This window comes from Enoplosus armatus, chromosome 4 (genome assembly GCF_043641665.1).
Source record: "Enoplosus armatus isolate fEnoArm2 chromosome 4, fEnoArm2.hap1, whole genome shotgun sequence".
Taxonomy (NCBI): domain Eukaryota; kingdom Metazoa; phylum Chordata; class Actinopteri; order Centrarchiformes; family Enoplosidae; genus Enoplosus; species Enoplosus armatus.
This window is the reverse complement of record NC_092183.1, coordinates 16,070,298-16,085,526: the sequence shown is the minus strand read 5'-3', so window position 1 is coordinate 16,085,526 and position 15,229 is coordinate 16,070,298. Positions and strand designations below refer to the sequence as shown.

Below are 15,229 nucleotides of genomic sequence, written 5' to 3'. Positions count from 1 at the left end.
CAAGCCTATCACAGACAGAGCGCGCACATAAAAGTTAAAATCTTTTCCGCCTGTAGAGAAAGAGATTAAGATAATAAAACAGTCCTCAGCACGTACCTGTTAAAGCACTATTTCTTTGATTCTGGTTTATGCAGACTTGAAGGGCTTCATGATAACACCGCACTAAGGAAATAAAACTGTAGCTGTGGTGATATGCAAATTAACGGCGCCCGCTGAATGCAAGGGCATTTATTATTCATAAATTACTCATGTTTATGCAAATTACGGTATACGGAAACACTGGTGGGGGTTTGAGTGGCTCCGTCTAAACATACTGTGTGATTCAATTTCTGTTGTGCTTTTCCATCTAAAACTATCCAAATCGAGACATTTGACCAACATGGTCATGAACCGTCTCAGTTATTCTGAAGTTTCGTGCAGGAAGTCAGTGAGCTGAGGCTGGGAAATCAAAAAGCAAATCAACTATGGGGGAAATCCGGAAAACTAGTCGATTGTAGCCAGCTAGTGTAACCCAGTTTATTTATTATTTATTTTAATTTTCAAGAGCAGGTTGGCTAACGTTACTCAACATGTGGGACCCCTTATAAGTGGTGTATTTGGATAAATAAATAAATACTTTTAAATAGGCCTATATATTACTTAAATGTGTTTAAAATTTACAGTCATTACTATAGGCTGTAATAGTGTTGGCGCCAGATACCTTTGCATTTTAAATGGATGTAGGCTATGTAATCCCCTGTCATACTTTAATTGGTTTGACAATTAGATAATATCTCACGTGATCTGAATGCAGCCAGTCACCCGCCGCTGTAAGCTCACGTGTAAATGTTGATTTAATTATACCTCTTTAAGCCTAGAGAAAAAGAAAAGAAAACATAATTCTTTTATGTGACTGTGTGTGTGTGTGTGTGTGTGAGAGAGAGAGAGAGAGAGAGAGAGAGAGAGAGAGAGAGCGAGAGAGCGAGAAGCCTACTTTGCGCACTGTATCCTACATTACGGTAGTAGCGCGTCATCAAAAGGGGACAACTTGACGCGAAAGAGTGGCGACGCGCATCAGTTTTATTATTGCCGGTGTTTGTATTTTTATAGAGTGATTCAGAAGTTTCACGAGGAACCAAAGACGCTGTTTTTTTTTACACAACTACCTACATCATTGTTGTCGTCAACGTTATCCGGTTTTGAATGGACTGGCATCTATTTCGACACAAATAAAGTAAGTTAGCTAATTGATGCTAGCGCAAACCTGTCACACTGTGAGCAGCAGGCTAACTCTTACTTGCTGTCACCGTTCTTGTGATTTCGCCATTTATTGGACAGTTTCGCTCTCTTTTCCTCGCAGAAGCAGCCATGTTCCACAACAGCTCGCAGAAAAAATACTGGATTTTTAGAAGGGAAGACGAAGTTGAGCAAATGAGATACAAGGCAAATCAGAAATTCCGTAACAAGATACTAGAAAGTGGGAAGGTAAGTATGCTAGTACATAAAAAATAATACCAACCAAGGACAATGGGCCACTGTGTGATAGTTTACCTCGTCCCGTCTCTCTGTGTGAATCAGCCTGTGAGTGAGTCCATGTTCTTGGAGCGTCATGAGGAAGACGTTTTATTCAGACATTATGAGAAGAGGATGCTGGACTTCTGCAATGCTTTCAAGCCCGTGATGCCCAAGTCTGTTGTGGTACGTGTGTGCTTTCTTTTCACCTGTGTGTCAGAACAACATGACATTACCGCCTTACCTGTAGATATCTGACCCGCGTGTCTCTCCTGTGCAGGGTACAGCCATCATGTACTTCAGAAGATTCTACCTGAACAACTCCATTATGGAGTACCACCCTAGGATTATCATGTGAGTAGCGTTGATCATGGTAGGAAAGGAGCAGGGATGGACATTATTTAATGGGAACACATACTGTTTTAGCTGTAGGTAATAGTAATAGGCAGGCTAGCTGTAGATCCAATTATTGAGTTAAAACAGTAATATTTTGACTCTATTCGTGTAAGTGCTGTTAGCAAGGAATTGTTAAAGGAATAGTGGTGTTTAGAAATGACTAAGTTTGCCTTATATCCTCACCAAAACTGCTGAAAAAATATATTGTTCAGCCTATGCAACCTATTTCAAACTCCCCCTCCTGTTTCAGGCTGACGTGTGCATACCTGTCCTGTAAAGTGGATGAGTTCAACGTGTCCAGCACCCAGTTTGTGGGCAACCTTCTGCAGGAGACCCCGGCGGGGCAGGAAAGGGTTCTGGAGCAGATCCTAGAGTATGAGCTGCTGCTGATCCGACAACTCAACTTTCACCTGGTGGTCCACAACCCCTACAGACCCATGGAGGGCCTGCTCATCGACCTCAAGGTAGCTGGACTCTGACTGTTATTCCTGTCTGTCACAGTGTTAATCTAGCTCATTTAGTAGTTCAGATTATTTGTCCTGTCTCAATAAATTATTGCCTTTTTTAATAAATTTAATTCCTTAGACAAGATACCCTGCGCTGGAGAACCCAGAGTCACTGAGGAAGAGCGCTGATGACTTTCTGACACAGGCCACCATGACAGACGCAGGACTGCTGTTCCCCCCCTCTCAGATCGCTCTAACAGCTATTCTGAACAGCGCCTCAAGAGCCGGTCTCAACATGGAGAGGTGGGTCTTTATGCGTGCTCACATTAAAACAAGGAACACTGTTAAGTTTGAATTTTAAAAAGTGGATTTTGAAGTAATTCAGTAATAATAAATATTATTGAATTTCCTTAAATAATGCCATAATTTTTAGTTTATAAATATTTGGATTTGTCCTGGCACCAAAGTATCATGTGTTATACATGTAATATATATATACATATATAACAGTTTATATGAGAATTGACTGCTTGACCATCATTATCATTTGTATATTAATTAAAGGGAAATGTTGTACAAGAATAAAAACAATTAACTTTAAAATGTTTTTTTTTTCTCTTAATATGTTAACGTTAAACAGTCCCCTCCTTGTCTATTGTTTCAAATGCCTAGCTACCTGAATGAATGTTTGGGACTGAAAGGAGACAAAGAGACACTGTCAAAGATGTATGACTCCATGAGACGTGAGTAAAATGCACCTTCAATTTGACACCACAAGATGGTGATATTGAGCGGTTTTGAGCGTCACTGAACACGTCTTTGTTTTCTCTGTTTATTCAGGGATGAAAACCCTACTAAAGAAGTATGAACTTCCCAGACAGGAAGAGGTGAATGTTTCCAAACAGAAGTTGGAGAGGATTCACGCTGAATTTGCCAGTTCAAGCAAGTAAGGGGGTGAAGTGACATGATAGTGATATTAAGACTAAATGTGAGAATTTTTAGTTTCAACCTTTAATTATGTTAAAATACTAAATTCACTGCAGTGTAGTTCATTGGTACTGGTATGTGTATGCTTTTGTAGTCACAGATGTACTTTCTATCCCCAACACCCAAGTAAGCAACTCAAGCTCTGCATTGTCATATGTAGTAACAGTTTTATTTTAGCCAGGTTGTCGTATCTAAGATGCAAAAGGTTCAAGGTTCAGTATCAGGTAGAAAAATAAAAAGGAACACATCATCAGCTGTATGAAATACAGAAAGGAAGTACAACAGCACGCCACATTCCTACCTACATCGTCCATACCATGTAGCACAGCTGATATTGGTATTGCTGATGAGGAGACTTTTAGGCTCATTCGTAATCATTTATCGGTCGCCAGTTGTCTGTTAACACTTGGTGAGGTCGGTGAGGTCCGTGGTATCTTAAGTGCAACTACAGTAAACAGTTTGGTAAACTCTTGAGCTATGACAGGCACAGATTCAGACTTTGCAACTGCTTGAATCATCAGGAGGCACACGAGGCCAACCCTCACGATTTTAATAAATCTGTGCATGGCATGACTTCTCAGGATGAAGCTATATGAGAACAGTCAGTGCGGAGGTGTACTGAAACACCACCTGTGATGGCGGGAGAGCAAGAGATACTGCAAATGCATGAAAGCTTTTTGTTCACATCCCAAGGCTTAAAAGGGAGTTCAGGGGATGTTTGTTAAGAGCAGCATATATGTAGGCCCACACACTATAGCAGGATCCATTCAGGGTTAACACATGCACAGGACAGGGTACAGATATCTCCTACAAACTTAGACTATCTCTCAACTCTGTTCAGCTATATCATACACAAACAACTTTTTACTTCTATACAAGCCTAAGTATATAATATCAACAAACAAAGCAGCATATAAAAATGTAACAAGTGGTTCCAGTGCTGCACGGTAGTTCATACACAAAGACGGTGGAAGTCGTTAATGGTTTGGAGGAAGAGCTTGTCATAAAATCGGGTGACGTGGGCGAGCGGATGGTGTGTAGAAAGGGAGTTAAGGCTTGTGTCATCTTGGAGAGAGGTGCTATGTTTAAATTCCCTGATGACGGCAGAAAACGCTACTTCAATGCTTTGGATTGCCTCCCCTGTAATCCTCAAATGTTTTGTCCAAGGAGAGGGGTGGCTGATCAGGGTGCCCCATTTGTCTGGTTCCATGTCAATCACCAACCAGTCAAACTTGTGAGGGAGAGGCAGGCATACCAGGATAAAAGAAGTTCAGACACTTTGACTGTATCTCAGGTCCATCTTCACAGAAATCATCTCTTCTAAGTGACAAGGCTTCGTGTCACTGTCAGTGTCTGAAGCATTTTGGGAAGGGCTTTGGAAGGACAGTATTCAGATATGCAGCAAGTGGTTTCCCTTGGAGAACAGCCATATTGCATTTGAACTGCCAGGAATCTAGGCCACATGCTTATAAATACAAACTGACTTTAGTCTTCGGTCGTGCGCCTCACTTTGGCCGGCTGGCCGTGTGGTCTGACTACCACACTTTGATTCTCAGGTGGAGATCTGTAAAACTCACATTACCTGGATGGCAGCAGCCAGTGACATGATGGTGCACTCTGTCCTGTAAGATAAAGTGGACATGTTTGTAAAAGGCACATGCTTGGAGAATCACTTAATTTTGGTGTGTATTAAAATGCTTCCATCAGTCTGTATGTATATATTCGCACATGGTGTGAACTAGTCTAAATGAAGAGACATGGGGAAACTACAACTACTAATGGTGATCATGAAGGTGTAGTGGGAACTAGATGCCACATTCTTTACGTAAATGAGTGTTGAAAATGGACTTGAAGGGTTTGGTCACAAACATTGAACATAAGGAACAGAGTTCACCAACAATGAGAACTTCTGATGACATACTCACAAAAGTAATTCTGCACTTGCTGTTCTGTTACATGTTGACTTACTCAACTGCTCCTATTAAAATTATTTTTGGATTGCAGCAAACGGAAGAGAGGATATGAAGAAGATGGTCATGTAGCGAAGGAACCACGTTTGACAGAAGAGGTGGGACAATATTTTGCATTACAGGCTGGCAAAACCTTGTTACATATTTCCTGTAAAATACCTTCTGAAATTAACTTTTTTTTTATTGCAGGAATGGACTGATGAAGACCTGATGTGAGCATTTACCCCCAAATGGTTTTGGATTCAAGTTTTAAGTTATTGTGCTACTTAGTTCCAATGTTGAACCGTCAAGGTTAGATGACCAAGACTTTACAGAAAACACGATGGAGCGTCAGACAGTTTGCATAAGTGTACATGTTATATTTACGTTTCTACAATACTTGGGTTTGCCTTTGTTCTGCAGTAAGAATAAAGATATTTTTCTACATTTTGTGTCTTAATGTTTCTGTAGATTAAAAACGGAATAATATTCTTTACACGTAAACAAGCCACACGATACTGTGTGCATAAGTTTCTCCACCTTTGTCAGGGGACAATAAACGACTCCATAATCTACTTTACAAAAACTGTTTAATAAGTGCATGCATGTCTGATACAGTCTGTACTATTCAAAAAATTTACTGCTGTAAACACTTTCATTTTACTTGGTTTCTCTGATTATGTGTCTTGTCTGGCATTGAGAAGTTTCAAAAAAGGACTTAACCAAATAATCAAAAAATAGCTGATACAATCGGAGGGAAAAAAAAATTCAGCTCATCTCACTTGTATACTCATGATTCCAGCAAGAGAATTTATTCTTAATATAAAATAACCATACTTTTCTGAAAGACTTTGTTCCAATCTAGAAAACAAAGAAAGAAAAAAGAACAAATAGACAGAAATGCTAGTTTCAGCACTTTGCGAATATTGTCACAACCTTAAAATAAATCAGTCAATTACAGTATAAAAAGCATTATCGCTCATAATCCAGTTACAAGAAAGGGGGGACTGAGAACTAGCTTCTTCATGTCAGTTTCCTCATATTGAGCAGGAAGGGGGAGATGTACACTTTGGCAACCTGTGCTATCAAAACACATAGTGGGTACAAAGAAACCTCTTTTTAAATCTTTATATTTGGCCCTTATGATGAAGGGAATGAAATGTACCCAAGTCAGACTCGTGAACACAGTTTATGAGGGAAAAAAATCTGTTTCCTGCGCATACAGCTGTCAGTCACTGGTGCAAGTTTTTTTATTTGTGTTTTTAAGTACTGCGTCGGTTGTTGTACTCGGCTGCTGTTGTTGCATAGCTCTCTTGTGGTAAACAGGACAAGATGGCAGGTGGGTGGGGATGGGCGGGACTATCGGAGGAGGACATGATGGAGGGTGGTGGTAGTGGGGGTTGCCATGGTGATGAGGGTAGAGCATGCTAGGTCTCCTCTGTGCTGCACTCCGGTGGAGGAGACTTGACGGAAGGATGGGGAGATGGGAGGAGAGGAGGAGTGCAGTACTACCTGTTGCTGTTGGACATGGCATACTGAGCCTGCTTCTGCTGGAGGAGCTCTGTGATGGCCAGCAGCTTTTTCAACACGTGCTGCGGAGAGGAAACAGGAATCAGATCAGTCTTCTGAAACAGGGCGGCATTAATCGTCTTGTATGTGCTGTGATATCGTCGGCCTCTGACCTGCTGTGCTCCTCTCTCGTTGCTCAGCGTCCGGAGCTCGTCTGAGTGTGTGGCACAGACCTCATGCAGCGCAGCCAGGTCCCGGGACAGGTCTGTCCTAAAGTGCTCTGTGGCTTCAGGGAGGTCAGGGACGTTCTACAAACACAGAGGACAATTTTCCAAGCTTGCCAAGTAAAGAGACTTCTGATAGTTTGATCAAAAGGCAAAGAATGTCACTCACCCCCAACTCATCCAGAAACATGATCATCCTATGTTTGTTGTTTTTGATGAAAGGGTTCACACCCTCCATATAGGGTTCCTGTTTGAGGAGAGAAAAACCATTTGCAGAATGAGTCCATCATAACTCACAGTGCACATAACTCCACTGATTTCTACGGTATGCTTTTCTTTCAAGTACATAATCCATACCTTAGCACCGAATTCAACCAGGTTGGCCAGGTTCTGCACAGACTTTGCCACCAGTGTGAGGGTCCTGCCTGCCGCTGACGATGGAGCGTCTGTGGGGAGAGATGGTAGTATAAAACACACATGGTAACATGTCACATGGCAAACAGGGATTTTGTGTGTTTTTCAACGGATGCTCACCAGCAATGATGTTGAACATTCTGGGGTTGAGGATGGCAGGACAGATCAGTCTCAGAAAGACAAAGCCACTGGGAGAAGAATGGATGAGGTTAAGTTAGACTCAAAAAGAACAAACACTAAATTACATGCTCAAATTAAAGCTGTAATACTAATACAGCTTTTAAAGCTTTTAAAAGAAGTGTGTCCAACGTTGATCATTTGTGTTTGTTTACCTTACGACTCTCGTCCGCATGGTGGTGTTGGTGGGCCATTTCTGCTGCACAGACTTTTGCAGACAGCCATAGATGAACCTCAGTGTCCTGGATGGGTCATCACAGAGAGATTATGACTGATTATTTGGGATTTATTAGACCACTGAACAGCCAGTTTAAGTGATGTACCCACAAAACAGGATGTACTGTGTGTTGAGTATATGTGTGTTCTTACGGTGGTAGGATCTCAGCAGCCATGAAGATCTTCTCCACCAGCTCAGACAGGATGTTGAGGAGATGAGCCAGGTTCAGGTTCACATCCTCATTCTTTTCCAGTTTGGAAGGGTTCAGCTTAAAAAGACAGATTGTGAACCATGAGATAAGAAACATTGAATCTTATTCTAAAATAACAGCAACATGCATCACATGTAATGTTGATACATTTTGTGTGTTGGGTAGATATGCAACTGAAAAATGCATTTGTGATATTCCTTATCTGAAACTAAAAGCTGCACAAGAGAAGTTAAGAAAAACAGAATAGCTTATCCGCTGACTAGACATTAATCTCAATGGGTGTATGAACTTGATAAGAGTGTTTTGGAATATTAATTGCAACTCAGGCTCACACAGCAGCCTTCAAAGCCTTTGTAGGTCTTTACCTCGCAGGACTGTTTGCTCTCCATGATCTTGAGGATGGTGTCTTTGAGAGCGTGGTGGACAAAGGGTGTAGCTGTGGCCTTCATGTACTGCTCCATCAGCGTGCTGGCCAGTGTGGTCGCTCTGAACAATGTTGTGGCCTCATCTAGTGCACAAGCAGAGAAGGATATGTCAGTGTATGGGCTCATGGTTGTACATATTTCTGAGCTGAAGCAACTCAACAAACAAACCAAAACAACAAGCTGAACCCTGTAAAACACTGCAAACTGAAGTGTCGCTACGCCGACAGATTGAAGGTTTCACATAACAAGGAGTCATTTTATTCAGCATTAATATATTGTGGGTTCCTGGAGTAAAAGGTATGCATATCCATTAATTCAGCAATGCTTTCTGTTTATTATCAATGCTTTCTTACCCTCCATGTTAATCTCTCTGTCATTGAGTGTCCTGAGTAGAGGGGCTTCGGCCTTCTCGTGTCTGAAGATCCGCAGAAGGAGGCTTGCCAATAAGGTGCGGTCCTGACCACACACATGGGCCAGAGCGTAGATGACATGGAACTCTTTCTGCAAGATCATCTGCAGAGGACACACAACAAATTATATTATTGTCATTCTCTGCAAATAACAGGGCAGCGGCCAGTTAATGGACATTACAATCAAAAGCACTTTTCGGTGGAACAGACCTCTTTGAACTCGCTGTACTCCTCTTCAGGCATGATCTTCTCCATTGAGTAGCGGGCGCGTACACGTAAGGAGCCCGGCTCGATGCCCTTCAGAGGCACGTGGGAGCTGAGTGGGAACCACTCATCAATCATCTGGCCCTTCTGCAGACGGTTCAACTGGCAACGCATGAACACTGAGAGGGAGACATTGAGGCGTAGAGGAGGACAGAAAGAAAAGGTGGGAGAGATGTCAGTTGTGCAACGAAACAAAAAGAAACAAGGTGAATTCAGAGACTTGCAGTTGTATTACATTTGTTTTAAAATGTACAGTTGTACTTACAGATGTCACTTTCTTTGCTCTTTTTTGTTTTGTTGCTCAGGCTGATTTCAAATCTGTTGATTTCACTTGACAAGTCACTGAAACAACAGATACATACATTTTGTAATTCTGTTAACGAGTATAGAACTTGTTATTAATTCTGAGCAAGATGGGTTGCTGGGAATGTAAGGAAGATAAAATAGAAAGGGAGAAAGAACAGTGGAAGATGTACAGAGGAGAAAAATATGCATTCTGATATCCGACAGACTCACTCAAAGATGAACTCCTCAGTGAAGACGGGGTTCTGTCCCTCCCTAGGGTGCGTCTTTGCCACCTGGACACTGTTCAGGTAGATGTTACAGTAGGGGTTGGTGAAATACTTCACCGGCAGCTTGTGGGCCTCCTCCACATACAGCACCAGGCTGCTCACCTGAAAGGAGAAAAAGGATTTTGCACACAAAACTTACATATGTCTATCTTTACCGAAGTTAGTTACTAATTTGTTTAATAAGCCACCTTTAGACGACATATACTATAATAAGCCTCATTAATTGCCTTTAAAAGTAAAACTAAACTTCTTTAAGGGACTGCCTTGCCTTCGAAACTAAAATTTGAGTTGAGCTAAGTGTAGAAATGGTGTAATTATGTCAACAAGATTGACTTATCTTACAATGGCAGTACAATAAACATGCTCAGTGTGTGTCAAGTCAGCAAGGATAAAAAGTAACTTAGTCTTTTTGTGTGTGTGTGTGTGTACGCACTTAGCTGAACACGGGACCTCTCAAACAAACGTTGCAATTACTCATTGCTGGTGGTCTCACACCTGAGTGATAAATACCTTTTTACTGGCTTGTTGGATTTTGATCACCTACTGCTTTAATTCGTCTACTCTACATGAACACACACTGGCTAATTGTATACGTACCTGTCGAAGCCTCTTATTGGAGGTCGGCTGAGTGGTTTTCCTTAAGTTACTGCAAAAGGTTTGAAGGCATTTCATCCAATCCTGCAAAAACAGAACACCGTCAGAACATTTATAAAACACAGTCGTCATGGGCTCTGTCTCTGTAAGAACTCGCAACACTGGAAACTGTTCACAGGGTTTATACTTAATTCATGATATCTCATATCAGGACAGGCTCTTTATCACATACAGAGGTCCCAGCTTTCTAAAGAAACAGCATTTTCTTTTATAAATAACAGGAGCAGATCACAGCATTGCGAGTCATTTTCGAGACCGAGCACATAGTTATTGCATCTGGACAAAATGTATGTGCTTGTGCTTGTTTTATGAGACATGTATTAGGGCCTACCTGTGCATGCTCTGGAGCCTCCCCTGCAAAGTAGAATATGTACTGCTCCTCACTAAAGTGCTGGACAACAATCTGGAAACAGTTTGGCCTGAAAAAGCAAAACAGAAAATAACATTTTAAAAGACTTCGTACTGTAGAGAGATGAGTGACAACACTTCCTGCCAACCTAACTAAATTAGACCAAGGACAATGATTTCACATCTCACCTGCCAAAAAGACTGTCATGCACACCATACACAGAGCACACACTTAGGTCGATCAGCCCTTTGGGTTTGGTGGCTCTCTTCTCGCTCTCAAAGTAGATGAGCTGGGCGTCGTTACCCTCCAGGATGAAGTAAAGGTTCTTCCAGCGTTTGCCTTTGCCTGCAGGTGAGAGGTACCAAAGATAAGTTTATTATAATGGTAGATCCTGACTGACCTGACCACAAGATAAGACTGAGATAATATTATTCATGATATCATGAGGGGCTACAGAAAGGCTTTCTTAAAAATGCTTTACGAGACAGATGTTACATATACCTTTGTTGAACAGGAGGTAGCCTTTCTTGACAATGTTTTTGTAGAAAGCGTCTTTTGTTTTCCGTCTGATAGTGTTATAAATTTCTCTCCCATCCACTGTGTCAGGAAGAACTTGTTCCTGGTGCTACAGTAAATATAAAAACAAACCATCACACAACCACAAAAGCAAAATCAATTCCATTCAAAAGGACCAGCTTACATTACAATACTTCTAGGTGCTATAACACTTCTTATACAGATGCTATAGTATAGTGCTATAGCTGTTGCCCCAGAGAAATATTACATATTTTGAAGAAAACAAACAGAGAAATGTCTGATACAATTTATTTTCTTCAGTGCATTTACAGTTCAGTGACATTGGTGACTCTGCATTTGCTTCAACCTTTCCTCTTTGTTGAAACTGATAAGTGTTGACATCAATATCTGGTTACTTTGCATGGCAGTCAGGGTATGAGCAAAGTGTCATTAAACCCCTTAAATTGTCAAATGGCATCCCATTAAATCAAAAATATAATCTCAAACAGGCTCAATAATGCTAATACATTTGTACCTACCTGCACTGAAACTGGCTCTTTCAGGTTGTAACCCTCGACAATCTGCTCTTTCTTGTAATGGTCGATAATGTCATCAACACTGCCAGTGAGAGTGAGAGCAAACGAGATGCAGCACATCAGTAACTGCACATATATATATATTTTTTTAGAAATGTGATGTGACAACTGTGGAAGGCAGGCACATTGCCAGACATACCTGTTGTAGTACCTCCCCCCCATCATGTACTGATTGTTGGGGGTGGGGGAGATCTTAAACCTTTGGATGTTTTCATTGGTACGAAAAAAGAGGGAGTAGTCCCCAGGTGTGTTGTCTGAGGGTCGGACAAGAAAACTGCACACCTGGCCAACTACGAAATGAGGGGGAGCAAAAGAATCAGAGTGAGGGAGGTTTTAGTGCACGCTCAGCAGTATATTTTGATAAATGGACTTTGACGTTCACAACTTATGTCTGAGAAAAAGAATGCATGATAATGTCACAAGTGATTAATAACTATTGCCTAATGAAAGGCAAAGAGAAATGGTACCTGTCATCAGCAGGTTGTAGGCCTCTTGCTTAGTGATCTTTCCGTGGTACCAGCTGTTCAGGAGATCGAGCAAGAGCAACAGAAGAAAGAGAAGCAGACAATAAAATTAGCTCAATCAACAAAATGCAGACGTTCAGCAGAATCTACTGCAGCAACATCATCACTCACACTTGTCAAAGCTAAAGGACATGATAGGTGAGGAGACAATAATGACTCGTACTGTATACAATGGGCTGTCATGCTATTCGGTTTGTTAAAGCAAATATAAAAACACTATATCCTAAGGATGTGGATATTAGCCTGCAATGATATGTTGTGTAATAGTATAAAAGAAACCACCACTTCCACAAAATAAAGTTGAGTAATAGTTCACTGACTCATACAGAATCATGACTAATGAGAAAAGCATGCATGTGAACTTTTTTACGTTCTGCTTTGAAATGTTCCCATTGATCAGATACAAGTACAACTTACGCTTTTCCCTCATGTGGATCCTCCTCTCGCCCCTGGAAAATATCAGAAACAGAAATCTGTCAAGACACCAACTCTAATGGGTCAATGACTACAGTCTTTGTGACATCTATGTATGGTTATGTTTATTCACACATTATATCACAACCTTAAAATAGATATAACCTTCCCATGTTGTACTGTACTTACCACCTCCTCCACCAGATCCTCCACAATGAGGCCCTGCTCCTCTGTGCGAACGTTAGTCACCCACATCCAGCCATCATCCAGTTCATTGTGAACAATAAACATGTCCCCTTTCAAGAAGCTGAAGATACAGTGAGTCAAAATGGACATAAAGAGAAAGGGATAACATTAAGACATTGTGGATACTGTATGGAAAATGAGAAATGTGTACAACACACTGTAAACTATACATAGGTTGTTATAATATCACACCATATCTCTCTATCACACTGTTGCTCCGTCAAGGCATTGTCATCTTGATGATGCGATGGAAATTTGGGAACAGCAGATCTATAACTTAAATATCCCAGCTGAAGAAACTGTCAAATGTCTGACTATTTATTTCGTGTTGATTGTAATACCAAAGCATTACCAGCAGGTGTCTCCTCTGACTCATAACATTTGATGTGCATATTGCATGTCTATCTACTCAGTTAAGCCTGTGCCTCGCTGGCAGACTCAGGGTTGAGGTTGACTTCAGACAGATGTTTATCAGATTTAGGAAATCAGGGATAGCTGGAATCAACAGTAAGTGTGCCTACTGCTGCTTAATGACAGGGACAAGACTGTTTTTCATTAACAAGTCAGATGATGTGCTTTCCAGGCTGCTGTGAGGGGAAGAGCAGACCTATGACATGCCAAAAAATCAAAAGGGAAACTAGGCTGCTTTTTGGGAGCAATACAGTCAAATACTACATTTTTGAAGTGGAGGAAATAATCAGTGCTTGACTGTGTCTCAATGATTATGGATCATACTTATGAGAGTACTTCTAAGAAACCGATTGCTTGGATATGAAAATGTTATATTACACAGCTGCTTACCTGATCTCATCAGTATCTGGCACTTTGGTGTATGGAAGTATGGCCCTGACTCTCCTCCTGTCTTCTACAGGCTGTGGAAACATGTAACACACAAAGAATAAAAACTCTCATTCTCAGCCTTGACCTTCCAAAACCACATCCATGTTAAATCCCCCAATTATTCCATAATATCAAGTATTCTACTACAACTCCCTCTGGGAGGTATCACACTCGGCTGAAAAAACGTAATTAGCATTAGCTTGAGCTTTGCCTAAAGAGTTCTGAATACTGCCTGCAGGCAAAAGAAAAAGCGGAAAAGGAAGACGTGAAAAATACTCCCTTGTACATTCTGCCAGCAGCTGAATAAAGGAATCAAGGCTGACTTCAAGTTAACTCAAAAAGGTACATTTGTTCCACTCATCTTTCAACCGTCAAACATTTTGTCTAACATTTATTTCAAATAATGTTACTGGTCAACATTTCAGGAGATTAGGTTTGATTTTGCATACCTTACATGCATTTAGCACTTTTAAAAAGGTTTTAATTCAGTTTGCTAGATTTATGTGCAAAGTTCTTTCCTATTCCACTCAGAGCAGCATTCACGTAGGGTGATCTGTTACTGAAAACAAGAAGCTGCCAATCAAATTTTGATTTCTATGTATAGTCTTGAAAATTAAACAGAAAGATATTTGTTTAATATTACACAATTTCAGCACAAATCTGACAACCTTAACCAACTGGGAGTACCTCATAATATTTAGATAAGGTGTATTTCACAATATTTCCTTTAAAAAAACAACTATGAGGGGGGGGAAGAGCAAATATTAAGTATGTCATGTCACACAAACAATGGAAAGAGTTTAGAATAATAATAGAGTAATCTACTGTATACTCCCAGCCATGGAGTGAGTCTCACCTCTGGGGGCGCCACTGGTGATAGCAGTTTCTCTCCTTTTAGCAGGCAAGACACATAGCTGTAGTAACCAATCAGGTCTGATAGAGAAGAGAACCGCCGCCCACCAATGTAATAGTCCCCACACATGGCGATTATCCTGTTGAGAGAAAACACAACAATGATAAAAGGCAGCACAGTTATTTTTAAATACAGGCTAATCGCTGTGCAGTGAAGGCAATAGCGCACGTTCAACTTTTATTCATTTGACAGGAAAATGATCTGGACTGCGTCAACATTGTTTTTCCTCATTGCTGCTACACTGCAGATGAAACATTGCTCATATAAACTATGGCAAAATAAGACTAAACATCTGCGCCACAACCGTAACCCTCAGAAAGTAAATAATAAATATCTTTCTCAAGAGGACTTCAGACAGCAAGAGAAAGAGAGAGATAGAGGCTGCCCTGTTGAATCCAACTATCATGACCATATTTAGAATTTGTGACTCAGATAAAAACCTAAAAATCACTACAGTGAATGATTACAATGGCATGATAAAAGTA

The 15,229-nt window shown here is 40.8% G+C and overlaps 2 protein-coding genes across 3 annotated transcripts in view; one reads left to right on the top strand and one right to left on the bottom strand.

Annotated features, from left to right (window-relative positions):
- The first annotated feature begins 1,062 nt into the window (after positions 1–1,062).
- Positions 1,063–5,716, top strand: ccnh (cyclin H). The gene is made up of 10 exons (XM_070903667.1): positions 1,063–1,213; positions 1,340–1,464; positions 1,558–1,677; positions 1,772–1,845; positions 2,138–2,351; positions 2,473–2,636; positions 3,006–3,076; positions 3,174–3,279; positions 5,325–5,388; positions 5,480–5,716. Exons 2-10 carry the CDS (start codon positions 1,348–1,350, stop codon positions 5,504–5,506), a joined length of 957 nt encoding a protein of 318 aa, XP_070759768.1. The 5' UTR covers positions 1,063–1,213; positions 1,340–1,347; the 3' UTR covers positions 5,507–5,716.
- The window catches only part of rasa1a (RAS p21 protein activator (GTPase activating protein) 1a), a 27,601-nt gene continuing 17,265 nt past the window's right edge, over positions 4,894–15,229 (bottom strand). Inside the window, exons 3-26 of one of the 2 annotated variants that reach the window (XM_070903663.1) lie at positions 14,688–14,823; positions 13,793–13,863; positions 12,935–13,052; positions 12,749–12,780; positions 12,275–12,327; positions 11,947–12,097; positions 11,751–11,829; positions 11,197–11,320; positions 10,884–11,040; positions 10,678–10,765; positions 10,290–10,370; positions 9,637–9,794; positions 9,386–9,462; positions 9,067–9,239; positions 8,800–8,959; positions 8,387–8,529; positions 7,963–8,078; positions 7,749–7,835; positions 7,537–7,604; positions 7,360–7,448; positions 7,172–7,249; positions 6,952–7,086; positions 6,782–6,861; positions 4,894–4,942 (exon numbers count right to left, since the gene is read on the bottom strand). In XM_070903663.1, the coding sequence (XP_070759764.1) occupies positions 4,894–4,942; positions 6,782–6,861; positions 6,952–7,086; positions 7,172–7,249; positions 7,360–7,448; positions 7,537–7,604; positions 7,749–7,835; positions 7,963–8,078; positions 8,387–8,529; positions 8,800–8,959; positions 9,067–9,239; positions 9,386–9,462; positions 9,637–9,794; positions 10,290–10,370; positions 10,678–10,765; positions 10,884–11,040; positions 11,197–11,320; positions 11,751–11,829; positions 11,947–12,097; positions 12,275–12,327; positions 12,749–12,780; positions 12,935–13,052; positions 13,793–13,863; positions 14,688–14,823 (2,503 nt within the window). Of the gene's footprint in view, positions 4,943–5,842; positions 6,862–6,951; positions 7,087–7,171; positions 7,250–7,359; positions 7,449–7,536; positions 7,605–7,748; positions 7,836–7,962; positions 8,079–8,386; positions 8,530–8,799; positions 8,960–9,066; positions 9,240–9,385; positions 9,463–9,636; positions 9,795–10,289; positions 10,371–10,677; positions 10,766–10,883; positions 11,041–11,196; positions 11,321–11,750; positions 11,830–11,946; positions 12,098–12,274; positions 12,328–12,748; positions 12,781–12,934; positions 13,053–13,792; positions 13,864–14,687; positions 14,824–15,229 lie in introns of those variants that run through there. The other variant, XM_070903664.1, reaches the window with a different exon arrangement.

Excerpts from the sequence above, each read along its gene's own strand:
- ccnh (XM_070903667.1), top strand. The coding sequence starts at position 1,348 with ATGTTCCACAACAGCTCGCAGAAAAAATACTGGATTTTTAGAAGGGAA. Across the intron at positions 3,077-3,173 it reads GATGTATGACTCCATGAGAC|GGATGAAAACCCTACTAAAG; the intron begins GTGAGTAAAATG and ends CTGTTTATTCAG. Across the intron at positions 5,389-5,479 it reads AACCACGTTTGACAGAAGAG|GAATGGACTGATGAAGACCT; the intron begins GTGGGACAATAT and ends TTTTTATTGCAG.